General features: G+C 41.6%; 1 protein-coding gene across 3 annotated transcripts; it reads left to right on the top strand.

Moving 5' to 3' along the window:
• Positions 1–398: 398 nt before the first annotated feature.
• On the top strand, positions 399–8309 carry zdhhc18a (zinc finger DHHC-type palmitoyltransferase 18a). 3 transcript variants are annotated; one of them, XM_056238940.1, is made up of 10 exons: positions 399–813; positions 1028–1188; positions 1279–1428; positions 2072–2209; positions 3559–3610; positions 5219–5321; positions 5438–5547; positions 5768–5870; positions 6989–7056; positions 7792–7869. In XM_056238940.1, the coding sequence occupies exons 1-9, from the start codon at positions 572–574 to the stop codon at positions 7025–7027; spliced, it is 1098 nt and encodes a 365-aa protein (XP_056094915.1). In that variant the 5' UTR covers positions 399–571; the 3' UTR covers positions 7028–7056; positions 7792–7869. The 3 variants fall into 3 exon arrangements, with proteins under 3 accessions (XP_056094915.1, XP_056094917.1, XP_056094914.1); XM_056238939.1 differs by having other exon boundaries at positions 400–813; positions 6986–7056; XM_056238942.1 differs by lacking the exon at positions 6989–7056 and having other exon boundaries at positions 7792–8309.
• Positions 8310–24083: the final 15774 nt, after the last annotated feature.

Here is a 24083-nt window from a genome sequence, read left to right as displayed (position 1 = left end):
TATAAACAACATGGTCTGATCTGATTTTTGATTCCCAGCAGACTCATTACGGTTGGACAGCGATTGGGCAGCGCGAGGAGCCGAGTGTCGTTCAAATGACGGTTGAACAGCGCGTGAGGAGTAATGTCGTCCGCTGAGATAGTTGACAGCTAGTCAAAAAGCTAACGCAATTAGCTTAGCTAAGAGACTCCTAAGTTATTGAAAGCAACAACATGGCATGATAATATAATAATTGTTCATCGGTATAATCCCTATAGGGGATGTGTAATTGCAAACGAATGCATTGAGCAACGTATTATGTGCTTTGTGGACTTTCAGTTAACGTTAAATGAGTTCAGTAACGTTAACTGTTAGTTGTGTTGATCTTAGCACCTAAGTGAATTGTCAGTACATTTCTGACTGTATCTTTAGTAATATGTGGCGGAGCTTCAAAACTGATACATAGTTTCGATCTAGCTTCCTCTTTGTTAGGGCTTGGTTTGTAACAAGTTAACTTAACCTGTTCTTAAGGTTACGTTAACGTTACATCTATACTCTCCGAACTCTAGACCGTCAGTTACATTTTCTGAAAATGAAAAACTGTGAGTATCAACAAATAGACCCACGAGCGCTCAGAACATCAACCACCCGAACGTCCTCCACCCTGCCCTGTGGGAGGAAAAGCTCCCAGCGCCTGCGGAGAAAATGGGAGATTTTCCCTGGGAAAAATCGCTTCTACTGTGATGGTCGTATTATGTTGGCCAGGCAGTGTGGTGTGCTCCCGCTGACCATCGTCCTTATTGTCATCACCAGTGGCTTATTCTTCACATTTGAGTGAGTAGAATGCACTTACTCACAGAGACACCACTGTTCACACTGCTAGACAATACTACTACTTTTGACAATAGAGACATCTCCACCGCCCTTCTTGACATGCCAGTCTCAAAGAGTTGCATGGTCATGGTTTATCATCAGAAAGTAAGCTTTTTAAACCATGTTTGTATCAGCTGATAACTTTGTCCTTGTCTTTGTGCTTGATTCATAACAGTTGCCCCTTTCTGGTGCATCACCTCACTATCTTCATTCCAGTAATCGGTGGGGTTTTATTTGTATTTGTCATCTTCACCCTCCTTCAAACCAGTTTTACAGACCCAGGGATCTTACCCAGGGCTTTGCCGGATGAGGCTGCGGACATAGAGAGACAGATTGGTGAGGCTTTGAATATGTACTTTGTTATTTGTCTTCATTTTGCCTCCTAACTTGTATGTGTTTATAATAAAATTGTTGGTTTCTTCCAAGATAATTCTGGATCTTCAACATACCGTCCACCTCCCCGCACTAAAGAGATACTTATAAATGACCAGGTGGTAAAGCTTAAATATTGTTTCACATGCAAGATGTTCCGTCCGCCCCGGACATCCCACTGCAGCCTGTGTGACAACTGTGTCGGTAAGGAAGGATTTTCAGCATACAAAGTTTCTGCATTTAAATAATAGTAATATTTAATAATTTGTAATATTTCATTGAGAGATTAAAGTGTCATCTCTCTCTCACCTGTATTTTAGCCTAAACCCCAAATGAAATGATGACATGATGACTTTTTTTTCATGCAGTTATTAAATGGAAATTGTGTCATGATTTACTCACCCTCATGTTGTTCCAAACCTGTATGACTTTCTTTCTCTTCTGTGGGAACATAAAAGAAGATATTTTGAGAAGTGTCTCATTGTTTTTATTTATTTGTATAGCACATTTAACACAGCTGACCAAAGTGCTGAACAAAACAAAAAACGAAGAAACCACAAGTCATATGGTTAATTTGTATGAAACTTTTACTGTGCTTTTTCTTTTTTGAACTTTAAAAACTCAAGTACCCATTTATTGTAATTTCATGGAAGGAAGTCATACTGGTTTGAAACCCCATGGGCGTCTTTAAAAGCTACAAAATGTCATGTTGCATCTGCTGTGATAATGAATGTGTAATAGTTTAACCCGTGACACAAATCCCTTCCTTATAATCATTGCATGAGAATGCACGGAGGTTTCTTGTAAGCGTTGTTTCTCATAATGTTCTGCTCTGTTCCCCTTGTAGAGCGGTTCGACCATCACTGTCCTTGGGTCGGGAACTGTGTTGGAAAGCGCAACTATCGCTTTTTTTATGCCTTCATAGTGTCACTATCATTTCTGACCTCCTTTATCTTTGGCTGTGTGATTACTCACCTCACTTTACGTAAGTTTTACCACAGTCACTTTCACTCAAAAACAGCCTTGGTGATTGTGTATTATAGTTGTCAGTGGGGAGATGAGATTTGAGTGCATGCGTCTACATTGAAATCGGGTTTGTTCAAATAATGTACAATACTGTTCAAAAGCAAAGTCAGTAAAAATCTTTTTAAGAGAAATTAATATTGTTATTTAGCAAGGAGAAATTAATTTGATCAAAAGTGAAAGGAAAGTCATTCATGATGATACAATAAATTTATATTTAAAAAAGCTGTTCTTTTTAACTTTCTCTGCTTTGAACTTGCTCTGCTGAAAGAATTTTAGAAACAATGCATCACAGTTTCCACAAGAATAGCACAGCTGTTTAACAGTGTTTCAACAGTGATAATAATATGAAATGTTTCTTGAGCATCAAATCAGCATATTAGAATGATTTCTGAAGGATCATGTGACACTGAAGACTGAAATAATGGCTGCTGAAAACTCAGCTTTTTCATCACAGGAATAAATTACATTTTGAAATATATTAAAATAGAAAACAGTTATTTTAAATTGCAAAAATATTTCATATTATTACGGAGTACTTTTTCTTTAAAATGTCGATATCGATACCGGTTTCTGACCGATACCTTTTTCGATACCAATTTTATGAACAGATAATGTTATACCAGAGGCTGTAACATTAAAATTTGTTTTTAAAATAATTTTATTATTATTATTATTAGTAGTAGTATTACATTAATTTGTACATTATACTGTACAAGAGTAATAAATTTCTATTGCCGTTTAAGTTAAACCAAATCTTTATTTTGACTGGTTGCCGTGTAGACCTTCTTCTGTTTTGTGATGATAGTTTCTCTCAAATTAAATGTTGTCAAAGTGAGAATATTAAACTGCAAAAGGACGATTTAAATATGAATCCTGCAAGTTCTGCGTGTCTCTGTGTTAATGAACGGCGGTGCTCGTCTGTGCCATTCATTGCATCGCGCGCTGTTGCTATCAAGTCGAAAAAAACTAGTGTTTTTCTTTGATGCCTCGCCACAGCCAATCACCAGCACTTGATTTGGGCACATCATACATGCTGCATGCTTATTGTTTCACTGATGTTGACAAGATATAGCCCCAAGGTATCGAAATTTGTACATTTTTTGATACTCAATGGTATCGAGGCAATTCGGTCGGTGCCTAAAAAGTATTGAACTCGATACCCAGCCCTAGTTTTTATTGTATTTTGGATTAATTAAATGCACACTTTTTAACAGTACTGTAGATACGTTTGAGATTGTGTTTTGACTGACCTTTTGTGAGTAAATTTTGAAGCAGTTTTGTTCTCTGATCAGTTACTCTTATCAACAGGATCACAAGTTGGAGGCGGTATCATCCAGGCAATACAGGACAGGCCAGCCAGATATCCTTTTTTACTGTTAACAGTAAGCAGACAATAGCACGGCTGACAGAGTTCACTATATGTTTAAACTGCTGTTGGTTCCGCCTATTTCCTAATCCCATTCATCCCTAATCGGCTCAAGGATTCCACCACGCCCTGCTCTCCTGTCAGGACGGCAACAGCTGCCGCTAGATACAGATTCCGCTGGTGTCCAGCCCCCTTTTAAAGGTTCTATATGTATTTTTTAGCGGCCTCTATCGGTGATGTTTCAGATTGCAACCAATTTTTACAAGAGCGCTCGTGCTCTTGCGTGTGCTCGAACTCAAGAGCGAGCACTCATGGTACCGGCCACACTGAGACTTTCAACTGACCGGAGAAAGCATCACACAACATGCTGGAATAATAGGCTACTTTTATCAGCTTGATGTTGAACTAATGCTCCATGCTCGTACCATGATAACGTTACATTGACTGCATTTAGCCGACATGTGGTGTTATAGCATAAGGCATTTCACTAACTATTCGTGTATCTTTCACAATCAGCAATGTCAACATAGGTGAATATATAATATGATAACGAAAACGGCTAGTGAACTAGACTGAACAATTTCAGTGTAACAGTAAGATCGTAACATTACTGTACTGAACGTGTCTGGAAATGTGTATTATAAACAATATGATAGTAGTGGGATGTGTGACGTTAGACAGTAGCCTACATTAAATAAAAGTTACATCCTAAAGCACCTACTTTTTTTATCCTGGAACAGTCTTTTGTATTAATTTCATGTCTCATGTATGTTGTAGTTTACCTTGCTATTTCATTAGTTCACCATTATTTATTTCAGCATATCTAAAAACTTGAAATTTACCACAATAAAAACAGCAGAGGTCTCCATAATTCAAACGCTCTGCCGATGTTGATCCATGTTTTCGTCCTAAGTCGATCCGATTCACGTTTGGCCTGACGAGATAAATTTTTGCAGATAAATTTTGTTTTGTTTTTTATATTTATGTGGAGTTTGTGTTGGAGTCTGTGTTGTACTGGAGGCAGGTCGTTTTTTGGTGTTATCAGACTCATGTCGTTAGCTGCAGTGCCGTCGCATAGACTGTATATAAAAAGGAAAGGAGAGAGGCTCGGGAGCGCGCATGCACGTCACATCCGATGGATTTCGCAGAAAATCCGACCCGGAGACTTCACATAAAAATAGGAATACTGGCCTTCAGAGGTAATAGCAAAACCCGACAAGTGGATTATTGTAATGTGTGATTACAACCCCTTCACACACAGGCAATAAAAAAAGGATTCATTTTAGAAGAAAAGTTACATATAGCACCTTTAAGTTTGTGGCAGAGTCTACATCACACCTATAACGATAACGGCAAAGAAAAACTGAAATAAATTTTCAGATTTTTTTTTTCCTACTGATTAACGATATAAACAAAGACAGCCAGTAAGAATCCACCAGACTTGAAAGCGCTTAAGCATTTAAAGCGGGAGAGAAGAAAATTGCAGCTCATGCTTAGAATAAACAAAACAATATAATCTTGTTCCTGGTGTGAATGGGCCTTTTATAATGTTTATCTGGACACACATTTACAACAGATTTTCACCCTTAACCCTTCCTGCACTGTTGTGGAGCTGGTCATTTGCTTCTTCTCCATCTGGTCCATTCTGGGTCTGTCAGGTTTCCATACTTATCTTGTGGCCTCCAACCTCACAACCAACGAAGATGTAAATATCACCATGAATGCATACATTTAATCAATAATATCAAAAAGCAATATAATTAATTATTTAATAATGTAATCAATACTTATCATTTAAATGCAGTGTTTTGTACATTGCAGATCAAAGGCTCTTGGTCCAGTAAAAGAGGTGAAGATTCAGGGAATCCATACACCTATAACAACATCTTCACAAACTGTTGTGTGGTGCTGTGTGGGCCAATGCCACCCAGGTAAGTACCGCAGATGTTTAAAAATGATAAATATCAGAGTTTGTTAATGAGTAAGTGAAGGATGTCAACTGCTTGTCATTTAGCTTCAGACTGATTTACAGTTTCTCAGCCGTGACATGTTAATTGTGCAATTCTTTGACTTTTTCTGAGGTCTGTCTATGCTGTCTTTTGAAAGTCAAGTCAAAATAGGTCACGCACTCATCCTTTTCATCTTTTACAGCTTGATTGACAGAAGAGGCTTTTTACCTCCAGATGACGCACCTCAAACGGTGACCTCTGATGCTGAGCTCCCTCCTTTCATGGCCAAGAATGACACAAACATGGTAAGAGTGCCTCGTCATGTGATATCTTCAAGTCGGAGCATTAGTTCCAAAATCATGATTTTTTTTTAATAGTTAAAGCATTGTAGCTGGGTCTGTATGGTAAATTTTTTTTTTTTTTTACATACATAGCACTGGTGCTACAGAGGTTGAAAGTTTTCTAGCACAGCCCACACAATTGTTGCACAGGTATAAAACAGGTATATTTTTCTTAGAATGTGTCACATATACATGGCTGTTGCACTGTAAAGCCCTGGTAGCTATGGTATAACATCCTCATGCATTACTGCATCCACCATCAACCAAAAAGCATTCTGTGGCATTTCAAGCCATAAACTACCGTTTAAAAGTTTGGGGTCAGTAAGGTTTAACTTGGACTTTTACAGTTACAAAAAAAAACAATTTTAAATAAATGCAAAAACAGACAACTGTTTTCAACATTGATAATAATAAGAAATGTTTCTTGAGCAGCAAATCAGCATATTAGAATGATTTCTGAAGTATCATGTGACACTGAAGACTGGAGTTATGGCTGCTACAAATTCAGCTTTGCCATCACTGAAATAAATAGCATTTTATAATATATTAAAATAGAAAACGGCTATTTTAGATTTTATTAATATTTCAGTGTTACAGTTTTTCTTTATCAAATAAATGCATCCTTGGTGAGCATAAGAGACTACTTTCAAAAACAGTCTTAATGTCCCCAAACTTTTAAACAGTAGTGCAAATATAAACAGAAACCAAAATTTTAACAGATCTGAAACCTAAGCTTTGACACAGAAAAGCATGTGAAAATGCATGTGAGGTTATCCAGGTTTAATCATATTTAATGTAAACACTGGCGAATGATGTCTTGCTGGGAAAGAGTTACAGTTAATGAGGCTTGCACCTGATGTGTGAAGATATGATTATGCACATGGAAAGATCCCTGAGTTACAAATCTAGAGTGGTGTGAAATCATGCCAAGGAGGATATTATTGTAAAAATGTATGTTTTTAATGCTTTTAGCTTGGAAAATATTGAAGTCCACAAATACAAATCATATTAGTTTATTGTGCTGTTTTGATATTGACCTGCGTCAAGCCCTGATGTTTGAAGTTATAAACCTTACACAGGAGGAGAACTGTCAGGAGTTTGCGCTCTCCTGCACTGCCTGAAGGCTCCTGCAGCTCAGTGACGTTCAATGGTAAGGGTGTGTTATGGGGCTGCTTGCATGCCATTCGTGACCACCTTCTCATGACCCGTTGGCTGTCTGCTTGGCTTCCATTTCTTTGCATCAAACATGTCCGTCATGAGAGCGGAAATCATTGATGATGTCGTCTATTCTGTTCCTTCTTTCTCCTGGATGAGTTGAGTGTTTTAGCTGACATCTGTTTTTACTCCATTTTATAATGGTCATGTGTTCATATATTAGTGCTCGCCAGAGGTCTGCAGTTGTTTTGTTTTTCCTCCATTATGTCATTGTTTCCTAACTAATGTATCATCATCAAGATTCGTCTGTGCTTATCTCACTTTCATCCAGTCTTGGGATTCTGTCGACTGAGGTCATGCTAGTTATCATGCGCACGTGTTCTTTTTCCACCTCTTCTCATGATGGATGTTTATCCTGATGTTAAGGAAGTGTTTACATTTTTTTGTGACCCCTGGAGAACCCCTTATAAAATCAGCTTCACCCTGAGCTCATTGGAAACCGTAAAACAAGATGCTTGGTTTCCACATTTTCTTCTCATTCATTTCCTGGCAGTACTAACCTACTTTCATCTTTATTCTGATTTGGCTAGCTTCTCATACTCATACTTGCTCTTCTGTCTTAACATCAGTTCGCACTTGCTTACTTAAGTATGACTGTGAGTGTGATCTAATATGTTAGTGTTTTTAGTCTCTTACTCTTTTTTTTTTTTTTTTTGCCATTCTTTTGCAGTGCACACAGGGCACAAAGGAGTTTATAGAATCAATGGCACACTCTACAGTGATCCAGAGCACCTGCACTCCAGGCACACCCAAAACTGCCCCGGTTACCCGAGAGAGTCCACTAAGTACCGTCTCCATCATGGTCTCTCCCCCCAGCAAGCCTTCTACCGGCTGCTCAGGCCGCCAGGCCCGACGCCCCACAGACATGCCTTGCCCGCAGAGAGGGAACAAACGAGCTGCTCTTCACACACACAAACCCGTGTTGCGTCTACCCAGCCCCCCGTACTCCCTCGGCCACAGTCCGCTCATTTTTAGTGACGCTCCCGACATGGGCTTTATCCCACTGAACTGAGCGCAGTATCTCTGCCACCAGCAGCCTTGTGCAAATATTCTCCTCTCTGTTATCACTTTGAGAACAGCAACACACCTTTTAAGAAACTGTGACGTACTATACTCAGGATCCTCTCAGGAAACATGCCATCTTTCAACAAATGAGAATAAGCCTGGATCTTTTTTTTTTTTTTTTTTTATAATGGGGATTTCAAGGTTTTTGTTCCGTTATCATCAACATACACTTGTTGAAGTGAACTGCAAAACATCTTTAGTAGATGCTTTTGGTTTTCAGTCCTTTTGCACAGAAATATCAGCAGATGATCAGTGTTTTTTGGAACCTCAAGCCATTTGTTCAGCCTTTTGCCATTTATGCAATAATTATATGCTTTGAAAGGTCACTTGGGTCTAAAAAAGCCTTATTTCAGAGTCAGTTGTTCATTTCTGTTGATTTTGTGTGGTGTTAAAGACCTTCTACAATAAAGTCATTGGTTTTAAAAATATTTGCACCAACAGTATCGGAGAGCTCAGGATTTGAGTGTTATAGAGTTACCTATGTACTTGATACACTGTTACTGTTGATCCAGAGCTTATCTCATGTATAATTCTGTGACTTCCAGTGAATTAACAGCATTTATATTTCTGCTTATTTTGTGCTCGTTTAATACAGGGTTTTTCCTTCTTTGAAAATTTCTTTGGTGGCCACCAACGTGAAAATTTGCGTTTCCTAAAGCAAATAATATTAGCCTTTGATGCGGTATTTTCCCCATAAGATCGTCGTCTCTTTATCCTGAGTTCTACGTTTTGAAATGGGAAAGTGTTACAGCACAACACAAACAACAGACCATAATACCTGTGTGACCCATTGAGGAATCAAACACCTTAAACGACTAGTTAGCCCTAAATTCATAATCAATAATCTCTGGGATGCAAATGTGGAAGTTAACTTATTTTTTCTTCTTCTTACAGTTCTGAAAGTTCTGCACTTTAGTTTGACTTCCTAGAGCATTTTGAGTTAGGAAAATTGGTAACACACTATTGTAGAGTTTTAACTAATGCATTCGTGAGTTAATGCATCATGAACTAACTATGACAAATATTTTTACTGCATTTGTTAATATTAAATTCTACGTATAATAATACTTTAACATTTAGAGTTGTATAAACTAACATTAGTTAATGTATTATGAACAAATATGAACTACAACTTAGATTAATACATGCTGTGAAAAGTTTTTAATTTTAAGAAATTGAACCTTGTTGTAAAGTGTTACCAAAAATGGTCAAATTCATAAAGTTCCAGATGCTTAGATCTCTTATCTCCTATGTAAATATAATAACAATTAGAATACATATTATGATGCTTTTATATTATTATTATTATTAGTTATTTGCATTTAGTAATCAAATTTGCACGTGTATGTATTATTGTAAGATACCACTGAAAATAATTTTTAATCTAGGAAAAACCCTGTAGTATTTCTGACTTTTTATTAGTGGGTCAAAAATAGTTTTCTGATTGTTTTTATTAAAGTGTTTTTACTAAGCTTGTTCGAAGAACTGCTATAACTGAAACCTTTTGCCTTGAGATTGATTAATGATGACTTATGAGTCATTTACATGTACATCATCATTAAGACAGGTTTTTTTTTTATAAAGAGTCTGGCACATTAATAAAGTTGACCCTATAAGTTGCAGAAATGTCTTGCACATCTAAGAACTAGTCCTTAAATAGAAGTTTATCACTGCCAGCAGTGTTTGAGGGAAAGTAAAAGAATGTATAACTTTTCTTGTGTTGTTTTGTGTTACTATCCTTTTTCACCTGAAGACTTAAAGTAATAAACAAATGTTCTTTCCAAATGTTATTTATTTGTATGAATGCTTTCATCTGATTTTGAGGGACACAATCATAACATCTTTTGTTACCTTCTATGATCTGCTGTATGCCAGACAGGGCACATTCATTTAAACAGTAGATGGCACAGTTTTTCACTTCTTGTTTGCATGCATCAGATGAGGAGTTTGTTTCTCCTGGAGGCATGTTGATTGATTGCCTGTTTGATTGATTCAAGTATTTGCATTCACAGTACTTGAGCTTTTTTGGATGTGATATTTTGCTTTACCACAGTGCCATCAAGCTGACATTTATTCTGGTTTGGATATGGGAAATGATGAAATGCATAATAGCGGGGTTGCTGCATCCTCTCTAGAATTACAAAAAGATGTGGCAACAGTAGAGAAGAACAAAATCGTCAGCTGAGTTTGATCCAGTGCTTTTTCTTCTTTGCAGTACAAAGGGGCTTCTTACCTTTCTATTGGTATTTAGCATCCAGATTTCTTTAAATGGTGATTTACATTTATCCAGAATTAACCACAATTACACTCATGCAACCCTTGCTTGTTAACTCTATTCTATTATACAAATATAACAACTCCATCGTTTAACCAAACTTCTGGGACTCCAGATGAAAATGTACCCATGTCACCACGGGTGGTGATGGCGCAGTGGATAAGACACATGCCGTTGGTGTGAGAGACCCGGGTTCGAATCCACTGTGAGACACCAATGTGTCCCTGAGCAAGACACTTAACCCCTAGTTGCTCCAGAGGCGTGCGACCTCTGACATATATAGCTTTGGATAAAAGCGTCAGCTAAATGAATAAATGTAAATGTAAATGTCTGGGTAAAAAGGAACTGATTTGCTGACAGAGTGCCACAATTCTAAGGGAACTCTGGAGCTGAGGTGGTGAAATTTCCCAGAAGTTGATTTGAGGTTTGCTTTGTTGTTACATGTCATTTGGAGGGAATATGGTCGGCATGTTTAAGAAGCTCTTGCTTTGTACATAGAATTAATTCTTGACAACTTGAACACAACAGTCCAAGTCGTTTAGATTTTATTTGAAAATATCTGCTCGTTTTGACTAACAATTTAAAGAAAAAACATCAAATGTGGTTATAGCGAAGGAAAAGTGTCTGTCATTGCAAAGCTATGAAATGGTGTTTGGCCTAGACCACATCGTCTTATACAACTGGAAGATAGTCAAAAGCATCACATAGACAGCGGCTTTTGTCTGGACCACTTCACATTGGCTTGAAGATATCGCAAGTTGCTATTTTTCCACCTACGCTGATTTCAATTGAGCAAAAATGAACACTGTCAGTATGTAGTAATTTGTACCTTCCTTTGCATCTCAGACGCAAAACATTCTTCCTCAGCCACTTTAATATTGCGGCAATTACAGGTGTTTATCTTCTTTGTAGATGCTAGACAAACAGGAAATAGTTACGACTGTTCATATCACATTAGTGGTGCTTGTTAAAGGAGAACTCCGGCGCAAAATGAACCTTTGGTCTAATAAAACATTGGTACCTAGTCAACCGTTCTCTGAGATTTGTTTTCATGATAATCGAATGTAAAAAGTTTTATCTCTAAAAACTGTTTAGCGTATAACCCTAGTAATGGGGGCATATAATAAGTAAAACGAAATCGCTAGTTTATACCACTAACAAGGCTCAAAATAGCCCCACACTAACACAGTAACATAATGAGGGTCCCTACATGCAAAACGAAGCATTGAGAACTTTGTAAGTGTACAGACCGTTTAATAAGAAGATAAAGATAAAGACAGTCCGCGTCGTGTATACAGACAGGAGCCATCTTTGGAAAACAGTCTCGACTAATCAAACCCCGAATGCCATTCATACAGTTCAGAAGTTCAATGAACTTCATACAGTTCAGCTCACTTAGCACGTCGTTCGGGGTTTGATTAGTCGAGACTGTTTTCCAAAGATGGCTCCTGTCTGTATACACAAAGTGGACTGTCTTTATCTTTATCTTCTTATTAAACGGTCTGTACTTACAAAGTTCTCAATGCTTCGTTTTGCATGTAGGGACCCTCATTATGTTACTGTGTTAGTGTGGGGCTATTTTGAGCCTTGTTAGTGGTATAAACTAGCGATTTCTTTTTACTTATTAAATGCCCCCATTACTAGCGTTATACGCTAAACAGTTTTTAGAGATAAAACTCTTTACATTCGATTATCATGAAAACAAATCTCAGAGAACGGTTGACTAGGTACCAATGTTTTATACGCTGATTTCACGCAGCTGCCATTTTGAAATGGCTCCGGTGGGAAGAAAACCGGAAGTGTCGCCTTTAATCATAGGAGAGTCGCGAATGCGATGGCATATTGTTGTGTTTAATGTAGAAATTAGTTATTCTAAAAATGTACATACATTTCTTTCATATTTTAGACTATATACAGTGAAATTAATTTATAAATAAAATAATTATTTTATATATAATTCAGAACGTAAAAAAAAGAAGCAGGAACGAACTATATACATATCCTATATTGGATATTAACATCCAATAGTGTAAATCGCGGCAGCAGCTCCAGGTTGGTAGTCCAAGGCACTGTTGTCTATCTGTACTTCCGGGGTTCTTCCCACCGGAGCCTCGCTTTCGATTTCAAAATCGTGGCTGCGTGAAATCAGCGTATTAGACCAAAGGTTCATTTTGTGCCGGAGTTCTCCTTTAAGGCTTTTTCTAGTGCTTACACTTAGGGTTTAGGATTTGAACAAATCCATTTGTGCCCCAGATATATCTCATATCTTTTTTTAAGTGATACATTTCACAGTTTTCATTTGACAGATGATAAAATGGGCAAGAAAAATTGAAGGAACATAGAACATTGAAGGGACTAGATTTATTTATTTATGAACATTTATTAGAGGATCAGCCCCATGAGATGAAACATCTCGTTTTCATGGGGGTCCTCAGGATCATGTCCAAACAATATAGAAAAGCAAAACAACAGAGTAGATACAAAATACAAGATACAAGAAAAACCTCAACACACGCACTCACACTCATTCACACCATGCACCCCCTCACACCACACACACACACACACACACACACACACACACACACACACACACACACACACACACACACACACACACACACACACACACACACACACACAAGCTCTCACTATCCCCACTCTTCACAGATAGAGTTAAAGTAAATCACAGTGGTTCCCGAAATGTGGTATATATACCACTAAACAGTAAAACCTTTTTTAATCTTAGACTCAGCATGATGGTGCTCTGAAAGTCAAGCTTTTTAAGAGTGGTATTAAGTGTGAGATGTAAGAGAACAACTGGTGTAACATATTGCATAAAACACAATAATCCCAAATATAACTGACAAAGTTGACATCACTAGATATGAACATTTCTACATACACATTCATTCATACATACATAACATGACATATATCAATGCTAAATCTGAAATACTAGAAACATAGACAAGTATTCTGAAGATGTGTTAACAAAGCAGTTCGGAACAGAGGAAAAGAGGTAAGCGAGCGGACAGATGCAGGAAGGCTGTTCCAATCACGAGGGGCTTTAACACAGAAAGCATATTTCCCAATTTCTCTCTTAACTCTAGGGACAGTAAAGAAGATCTGTTCATTGTGACGAAGATCATATTGTGAACTATAAGGCACTAAATATTGCGATAAATAATATGGATATTGAAAGTAAATGCATTTAAATATAAGCTGAAACCAATGATATTGTCTTCTGGCTGAGGGTGCAAGCCAGGACAGCTGGTCATACATCACACAATGATGTGTCCTATAGGGGCAGCGAAGGGCGAATCGGCACAGGCTGTTATATACCACATCGAGAGAGTGAAGACAAGTGGCAGAAGTGTTAGCATATATAGTATCTGCATAGTCCAGTATAGGTAGCAGCAACTGGGAGACTATTCTTCTCCTAACCTGAAAGTTAAAACAGTCTATCGATTGATATAATGTTTTAAGACGAAAGCTAAGTTTGTTGTTAAGCGCGTGTATATGAGCTTTGAATGAAAGATCATTTTCTAGCCAAACACCGAGATATTTAAATTTTTCAATTGACTCTAACGGAGAAGAATCCAGAAAATGCAGATTAAGGTTATTTCTATCTTTCTTCTGGAAAAGCATACAGTAAGATTTTGACTTATTCAGCAGGAGTCTATTAAATGACAGCCACTGCTGTACAGAATCAAAGTCATGTTGTAAGGAATAATTTATGTCAGGAATATTCAATTTGGAGCAATATATAATTGTATCATCTGCGTAAAGATGAATGTCACATCCTGAACAGCAGAGTGGCAAGTCATTAAAAAAAATGGAAAATAACAAAGGCCCAAGAGAAGAACCCTGGGGTATGCCTTTATCTATACCTGTAAAATTCGACTGACTGCCCCTGAAGGACACACATTGGTGGCGATGATGGAAATATGAATTAAACCACAGAAGAGATGAACGGGAAAGGCCAATTAAATATAATTTATCCAGGAGCAGATAATGATCAACTAAATCAAACGCTTTTGTAAGATCTAAGAAGATGGCACCAGTACTCATATTGTTATCAAAACTAGCGAAAATATCATTTGTAAATTTCAAAAGAGCAGTGGTAGTTGAGTAGTGTTTCCTGAAACCTGACTGGCATTGAGATAGTAAATTGTTATCAGAAAGGTAGTTAGATAATTGATCGAAGATAATTTTCTCAAAAAGTTTCACAATACTATTAATTATTGAGATAGGTCTATAATTGTTCATGTTTTGGGTGTCCCCTCCTGTATGCAATGGAATGACTTTGGTACACTTCCATGCCAGAGGCACTTCATGGGTTAGAAATGACAGATTAAAGAGCTCAGCCAATGGAGAGGATAGGACATGTGAAGAAATTTTGATAAACTTACCCTCAATGCCGTCAGGGCCCGGTCCACTGCTAGAGGATAGCTTGCTAATGGCCAGCTGGACATCAGCTGAGCTAGCCTGTCGGAATGTGAAAGAACTGTCGTAGGGCTGGGAATTAACAGTCGGTTCTGGGTAAAAGAGCGATGACTGTACCTGAGGTGTTTGGGAGAAATGCAAACTAAATGCATTTGAGATAACTGCTGGATCATTAACAGTTGCATTATTAATTGTCATGTTACTCCTGATACTGTTCGGCTTGTCAAGTAAGGTATTCATTTTTTTCCAAAATTGTTTAGGATTATTGAAGTCATGTGACAAACTATTTCTGTAGTAATTGGCTTTAGCACTTCTTGTTTGGGTTGTGCACGTGTTTCGTAGCCGTTTGTATTCCTCCCAATCACTAAGAAGTTTTGTTTTTTTGTGTTTATTCCACGCCCTATCCCTCTGCTTAAACAAACTGACTACTCAAGTCGCGTTCTATTCGACCATGAGTGCCCTGCGAAGTGGACTTCACTGGGTTTTTCGCCATCTTAAATGAGATTCCAATATGATATAGACTGGCATAGGGAAAATGACCCACTAGTCATTGCGCATCTCAGGTACTAAAGAGGTTTGAATAAAATGAACGCATTGAAAATGAGTTGAGGCTCCACTTTTTATTAGTCCCAGGTGTTTTGTACAGGGTTGGTCACAGGTATTTGTTGCAGTGCAACTATCATGATTATTGTTAAAAAAGATCAAATACACATAATATAACTAAATGACATTAATTTTCATATTAATCGCAGTAACACATTTATCACTCAATTTGATGCTAACAAATATGACAATTTATATCAATTAAAATTAATAATAACTTAAAATGTATACAAATAAATGTGTTATGTACACATGTATATTAAATTTAAGCATGGTAATTTATATTACATTTATTCACATAAGCATATTATGTCATTATACCTCAAATTCCAATTGGAACTACTGTAGCTTCATCTGTGTAGGATCTAGGATGATGTTCCAGAGTGTTCTGAATAAACGATTTTTGACAAGTTGAACTTTAGATATCACGTGATATCTTGTGCGTAGGGGAATAGGGAGCAGTGAACACTTCGTAGGGACCCTGTCAACTGGAACACCGCTTTGGTCCTGTAAACGTGCAATGCACTAAAACACCCAGAATACCGTAGCCACGCCCTGGCAACTACCAGCATCTCCCTAACATTGTGGTGGTGAGTTCTCTTACGAGAGTATCTCTCGTACTGCGTAACAGCTTACGCTAGGGGAAAACCTCTTTTCCACGAGATATTGAAGCCAAAAATTATCCTTAATTTTTTATTAATGTAAAACGCTTTGCAGCAGCAAGCAGACACAGGCGATACAGCTCGCGCGCCTATTGGCTGCTCTTGCGGCAAATGCAGCAGCCTATCGAGAGAGACTCTGCGTGACGTAATGACCAATGGGGGCAACTCGCGCCCATATCGTCACGTCCCGCCAGAAAGGGCGTAGTCTCACTCTATAAATATGCTCGTTAGGCTGGTACAAGCTGATTTTCATCTCTTCAGCGAAGCACACGCATCGCTGGATCCGGAGTGAGAAGCCGCGCCGTCGAAGCAAGCTTTTCAGCGGGACGAGCTCTGGAGTCGCTGGCCTCGCCGCCTTCAACTGCCGTACCTGCTGCGCTTTCCGGCGTTCTATATCCTTTTATATCACTTTGTATCCTTACTCTGCTGAGAGTGTTTGCTCGCTTACTTGACGCGACTCACACTTCTCATCACAAAAGAGCTGCGTCTTTTTAAAGATGCCATCCTGTGGCTCGTGCCGCGCCCCACTCAGCGACGGGGACCGTCACGTCATCTGTGTGTCCTGCCTGGGTGAGGATCACGCGGCCATCGCGCTCGCTGACGGCGGATGCCCTCATTGCGAGCTTTTGCCTATGGTGACTCTGAGGACTCGCCTGGCATCATTCTCCGAGCCTTCACCACAGCCCGCCGTGGTGCCGCGCCGCAAGAAGCGCCGCGCTCCCGAGCTTTCTCCAGCCCGCCAAAGCTCGCCGGTTCGCCCGCCAGCTTCGCCGGCTTCGCTCGAGTCGCTCACTGACGGACAACGGCCGCCGCCTGCCGCCGCGTCCGTCCACGAGTTCGACGAACCCACCGAGGCTTGTTCTCTTCTGGCATCTGATAGCGAGGATTGGGCGAGCTCCGTGGACCTCCCCTCCGCTAGCGTTTCCCGCCGAACCACTGGTAAGAGAGCCGGCATTGAGACTGAGCTGATGCGTCTGCTCTCTCAGGCCGTGGAAAGCATCGGCCTCGACTGGGAGGCGCCAGGGAAACGGGCCAGCATCAAGACCGCGAGCCCTAAAACCGCGGCTAGCTTTCTTTACGTTATAAGAAATCTACCCCGCCCCCCATGGGCGTGCGTCACCGGCAAATGAGAAAAGAGTGTGTTTTAGTCCCCGCCGAGGCCGGACTAATCTCCATTTCTCAAACATTTCTCAGCTCCTAGTTTGAGCGGCTGAAAATATCATTATTGCAGCAATGAGCCTGTTGTATAACACGCACACCTGCATACAAACACCGACACACACAAAACTGTGATGACGCTCTCTTATCTGCTTGCGCTAATGTAGTTCTCCCTGTGGCCCAGTGGCAGAACCCGAAGCCTTCGCGCGAGAGACCCGTGTTCGATCCCGGCTCTCGCAGCAGATAAAAATTTAGTCTCGCCGCGGCCAGACTTCCACTGAAACTTTTCACTCATTCAGTTCCAGAAAATGCGACTGTTCCAGTGTATTTTGCAGTAAACAAGCTGGTACCACGGCCCGCTTGCCTGCACATAAAGGCCGTTTCCACGGCGACCCAGAAAAATCATGTAATCATTGTATTTCTGGTTTTCCGGCCACAGCCGATGGTGTTATAAGTGTAATAAAATGCTCACAGCCCAGTGTTCATTTCTACACACAAACACAGCCCGCCACGGTACAGGGCTCGCACAAATGAAATCGACGCATGTCAATTGTGCATTAAATGTAGTGAATGTGCCCACAACCCAGTGCCCACAAACACTACCACGGTTTCTGTAAAACGAAACCAACACAAGTCTTCCTAGCCTCCTAGGAAATCGACGGTGTTTCAGTCTCGCCGTGGCCAGACTTCCACTGAAATTTTCGCTCGTTCAGTTCCAGAAAATGTGACTGTTCCAGTGTATTTTGCAGTAAGCAAGCCAGTACCATGCCCGCTTGCCTGCACACAAATGCTGTTTCCACGGCGACCCAGATAAATCACATAAACGGTGTATTTTCTGGTATTCCGGCCACAGCCGATGGTGTTATGAGTGTATTGAAAATGCCCACAACCCAGGGCTCATTTCTACACACAAACACAGCCCGCAAAACTGCAGGGCTCGCACAAACAAAATCGCCTCATGTCGATTGTGCACTAAATGTAGTGAATGTGCCTACGTCTCAGTGCCCACAAACACTACACACCACATGTCCCACGGGTTCTGTAAAAACGAAACCAACACGCATTCAGTCAGCTCAGGCCGACGGTGTTTTTCAGTGCAGTAAATGTGCCCGCTGTCCTGCGCCCACATTCACTCACAGACATGTTAAGCCCCACGGGGCTCACCCCGCTCTCTCTCCCTCAGCAAACTGCTATAAGGGTTTTGAGCGCGGCCAGGCTGCCCGCCGCGATCGGCGCGCCCCCGCCTCACACACTGTAAACACAGTGTCTGCGTTACAGCACGCCGGAGCTCCCTTGCCGTCACTATGTCTCGGCCAGAGCCCAGATCTCATTCTACCCCTAGCTATTCACGCGAAAGTGTGGGCACAGCTTCCTGGGGTATCAGAATGGGTGCTGAACACTATAAAAAGAGGCTATTCGCTACAGTTCGCTCGACGTCCCCGCCGTTATACGGCGCGCGTCGAGACGACGGTGAAAACGAAGTATCTCATCTACTTCGAGCCGAGATAGCGAAACTACTGAGCAAAGGTGCTATAGAACCTTTATCTCAAGCTCAGAGCGAAGGGGGCCTACACAGCAGATATTTTCTTGTACCGAAAAAAGATGGAGGTCTCAGACCCATTTTAGATCTGCGACAGCTGAACAGAGCGCTTGTGAAACGCCAGTTCAGAATGCTTACGACCAGGAAAATCCTTGCGCAAGTGCGCCACGGGGACTGGTTTATGTCAATAGATCTGAAAGACGCCTATTTACAAATACAAATAGCGTCCCATCACAGGCGATTCTTGAGATTCGCTTTCGAGGGCCAGGCATATCAATACACAGTCCTGCCGTTCGGCCTGTCCCTAGCACCTCGTACATTCACGAAGTGCATGGACGCGGCGCTCGCACCCCTGAGAATTCAGGGCATGCGAGTCCTGAACTACTTGGACGATTGGCCGATTCTAGCTCGATCACGATCGGAGCTCATAGAACACAGGCCCGCATTACTCGAGCACCTCGAGGAGCTGGGCCTCACAGTCAATTGGGCGAAGAGCTCACTGTCTCCCAGTCAGAAAATTTCCTTTCTGGGAACAGTGTTAGACTCGCTATCCATGACGGCACGCCTGTCACCAGAGCGCGGACTAAATACTCAGCGCGTCGCGAAATCCTTCCGCCACGGCTCGATAGTTCCGCTCAAAAGGTTTCAGAAAATGCTGGGGCTGATGGCCTCAGCGGCCTCTGTACTCCAGTTGGGCTTGCTTCGCATGCGCCCACTGCAGATGTGGCTGAAAGCGCGGGTTCCACCCAGGGCATGGACAGCGGGTCTGTTTCGCCTCAGGGTCGACTTACAGTGTGTTTCAGCTCTGGAACCTTGGAAAATAACCGACTGGTATCAGTCAGGTGTGAGTCTGGGGACCGCTTCGAGTGTGAAGGTGGTGTCTACGGACGCCTCCACCTCGGGGTGGGGAGCGCTGCTCGAGGGCAGACCGCTAGCTGGCCTGTGGTCAGAACGGGAAAAGCTCCTTCACATAAACTGCTTGGAGATGGTAGCAGTCGACAAAGCGCTACGGCGTTTTTGTCCCCAGGTAACAGGCCACCACGTCTTGGTCCGGTTGGACAACATGTCAGTGGTGGCATACATAAATCGCCAGGGCGGCGTCAGGTCACGAAACCTTCACAGGCTGACGGAACGCCTCCTGGTCTGGGCTCAGCACAACCTGCTCTCACTGAGAGCAGCGCACGTGCCTGGTCACCTAAATGTGGGACCAGACAGACTGTCCAGGAACAATGTTCAAGCAGGGGAGTGGTCGCTGCACCCGCAGACGGTCCAGCTGCTGTGGAAAACATTCGGCAGAGCACAGGTGGACCTATTCGCGTCCCACGAAAACGCTCATTGCCCGAAGTTTTTCTCGAAAAGCAAGGACGCGCTGGCTCATGTTTGGCCCCGCTGCCCCCTATATGCTTTTCCTCCTGTCTCGCTCCTGCCTCAGGTGTTGGAACGAATCAGGGAAAACGGATGCCCAGTGCTGCTCGTAGCTTCGCTCTGGACAAACCAGACGTGGTTCCCTGCCCTGATGCAGCTGACCAGCACTGCCCCATGGCCTGTACCATTGAGGAGAGACCTCCTCTCTCAGGCGGAGGGCTCGATTTGGCACCCTCGCCCGGAGCTGTGGTCCCTGCACGCATGGGCCATCAACGGGTACCCGCTAGCCTCCCAGAAGGAGTGTTAAACACGATCGCGCAGGCTAGAGCTCCGTCTACCAGGCGGCTCTACTCCTCGAAATGGTCTGTTTTCTCTGCATGGTGTCAAGCCCAGAGTTTTTCACCTGTGGAATGCGGGGTTTCGGAAGTGCTTTCCTTCCTTCAAGAGCTACTGGATAAGGGCAGGACCCCATCCACGCTCAAAGTATATGTGGCGGCCATAGCAACGTTTGCAAAACCGGTGTCTGGCCAGTCGCTGGGGAAGAACGACTTAGTCGTGCGTTTCCTTAGGGGAGCTCGGAGGCTAAACCCTCCCAGCCCCCCTTCAGTCCCGACGTGGGACCTTTCCACGGTCCTGGAGGCCATGAAAGGCGCCCCGTTCGAGCCAATCCAGCTGGTGGACATGAAACACCTGTCGTTCAAAACAGTGTTTCTCATGGCTCTCGCTTCAGTGAAGCGCATAGGGGACTTGCAGGCGCTTTCAGTAAGCGCGTCATGTATGGAGTTTGGGCCTAATGACTCGAAGGTCATTCTCAAACCTAAGCACGGGTATGTGCCGAAATCCCTCAATACACCGTTTAGGGCCCAGGTAATTTCCCTGTCCGCCCTTCCGGTTCTCAATGAGGAGGAGGACGCGAGTCTCCTTTGCCCCGTCAGGGCATTAAGAGCTTATGTGTCGCGCTCGTCTGTTTTCAGACAGACTGAGCAGCTTTTCGTTTTGTTTGGCGGGCGCTCCAAGGGACTTGCCGCCTTAAAACAGAGCCTATCCAGATGGATAGTGGATGCCATTGCGCTCGCTTACACTGCAAAGGGCCTGCAAAAAATTCAGTGCTATCTGCCCCGCTGTGCGGCCCAGATGCTGAGTTTACTGCAGCCCCATGAGTGTTGACACACGTATGGCCACCCAGATCAGGCTGAAAGCTTTCACCCTGGCTGCGCGTTTTATTGTCATATGATAGCCCCGCTGGGTGCTATTTTATAAGGAATGACGCTTCCAGCCTCTCTTCCTCCACTCTATGTGAGTTTATGGTGATTATGCACTATATGAGCCCTGGGCTTCGGCCCCTGGGACTTTGGTGTTGGATCCCTGTACACACGGCGTGTTGCATTGTGTTCCCCTAGCGTAAGCTATTACGCAGTACGAGAGATACTCTCGTAAGAGAACGTACTCGGTTACTAACGTAACCTCGGTTCTCTCTAGAGAGGAAACGAGTACTGCGTATCTTGCCGTGCTTGGAATACGCTCTGGTTCGCTTCGGCGATGAAAACCAGCTTGTACCAGCCTAACAAGCATATTTATAGAGTGAGACCACGCCCTTTCTGGCGGGACGTGACGATATGGGCGCGAGTTGCCCCCATTGGTCATTACGTCACGCAGAGTCTCTCTCGATAGGCTGCTGCATTTGCCGCAAGAGCAGCCAATAGGCGCGCGAGCTGTATCGCCTGTGTCTGCTTGCTGCTGCAAAGCGTTTTACATTAATAAAAAATTAAGGATAATTTTTGGCTTCAATATCTCGTGGAAAAGAGGTTTTCCCCTAGCGTAAGCTATTACGCAGTACTCGTTCCCTCTCTAGAGAGAACCGAGGTTACGTTAGTAACCGAGTACGTTTTGCGCAATCAGGTACAAATCTAGTTTGTTATTAATTGTTATTTGTTGTTGTTTTTAATTACGGATCTCATTAGCATATCAGTGTTTGTATCAGTGACGTATTGTTTATTGGCATTTTGACTTCAAAAGCTCACCCCATGAAGCATTTCATACTTCTTTTTTATTTTTTTATTTTTTTACCTTAGCTCTAAAAGCAGGTTTACGGTCTTAGATTTATTAGTCTAGAAGAAGATGAAGCCAAGGTTTCTCAGCAGTCAGCATCTGTGTCCAATATTAAAAGTACTACATGTCAGATTGATCTGACAAAGACCCTTTTTTGCATTAATCTTTGCATATTTTTTTCACCCGTTTATTTTTGTGGTGTTCCTGTTTTTTTTGTTTTTTTCTTGTGTCAGTTTAGCTTAATTGTGCCAGTAAGGCTCCTGAATTCCTATATTTGGAATATAATTATTTAACATGCACCAGACATTTATGTTTGAGTTGTTCCTTTGTGAAAGTTTGTCATTGCAAGTAGTTTTTCTGTTTTCATATGTTGGATTTCATGTAAGGTGATTCTTGGTTAATCAACAGTCAAGAAATCATATACCAGTGCTTTTATGCTTCATCCCGTGATGGTATTAGTCTGTTGAGTACTACAAAGGGTTTGCTGGCACAGGTCAGATGAAGAGGGCAGTATTTTATTGCAGATGTCAAGGCCAGTGATTGATAAGGCAAAAACATAATGCTCTTCAGATGGACATCTTGTCCTATATGCAGACGGTTGGAGGTATAGTTCTTCAAAGACCTGAGTTCATGCCCTTCTTTTTTGAGCCAGAAAAACAAGCCTGCATTGATTTAGACATGGCTTATGTATCTAAATATTTTAGATTCAGGCTTGTTTTGGTGCACTAGCTTTTTGCTGGGCTGGGTAAACTACTAATATGATCATATTGTTTGCTTAACTAGCAGAAGTAGTAGTTTTTTAATGCTTTTCTGCAGGAAATGAAAATTGTCACCATGTCCTTTCAACTGTAATCATATCTTCTGTGGAACACAATTCTGAAGAAGGCTCATGCTACTTTTTTAAACAGGAAGCTTTTATTTATTTTAATAAAATTTTTAACTGTTTGTTTGAAAGCATTTTTGGTTGCCAGAACCTCAAAAACTATTACAACCCTCTCATTTACTGTAGCAACATATTGTTATACCATTACGTTCAGGCAAGAGTTTTAAATTAGTTTCCCTGAGTGAGAGGGCCTAGAGGGAAATACAATAAATCACAGAAGGGTAAAGTATCACTTCATTGTGTGTTCACGTGTTAAATGGCTTGGAGAGCACTCACTTCAAACACATGGTGAAAATTAAAAGGGAATGTGTGCTTATGGTATTTCCTCAGTTACAGCCACTGCGTTGCTTATCAAATCATTCACTGAAACTGGTCCTAGTCCCAAATACGGTCTCGTTACTCTTAGCAGTTTTCATTCTCTTCACATTTTCTGTGCCCTCCATGAGAAGTCGTTCAGTCTCTGCTCAATCAGCTGTCTATGCTAATCAATGGGACAAGATATGGGAAAAAGGTAAGTCCAAATTACCCGTCACTTGTAATTGGATCAGTAGCCTGACAGGTGAAGGATTAGACAAAGCTCGCTAATAGACAGTGAGTTGCATTTACTCACAATTAGTTATCATTTGCATTCTAATGTTGCAGTGACGATCAAACTTGAACAGACCCTTAAATAACATTGGATGTTAATGGAAAACTTGTGTTAACAAATAAATGCACCATGAATCACTGATAAATTTCCCAAATTATGCGTCAAGTGTGAACCCTTTACTCCTTGAAGCGCTATAGTCCGCCCACACACCATGTACACACATGCCGCTGTGATTTACTGTTCAAGGGTGAAGGTTCCAGGCTTGTTTTAAGTCAAATAATTACATTGAGGTTTTGACTCCGCTGTCCTTACCTGATATGAGCA

The sequence above is a fragment of the Rhinichthys klamathensis genome, unplaced genomic scaffold (genome assembly GCF_029890125.1).
Source record: "Rhinichthys klamathensis goyatoka isolate OS25496 unplaced genomic scaffold, OSU_Roscu_1.1 h1tg000548l_1, whole genome shotgun sequence".
Classification (NCBI taxonomy): Eukaryota; Metazoa; Chordata; class Actinopteri; order Cypriniformes; family Leuciscidae; genus Rhinichthys; species Rhinichthys klamathensis.
Note: the sequence above shows the minus strand (reverse complement) of the source record. Positions and strands in the feature narration are given on the sequence as shown.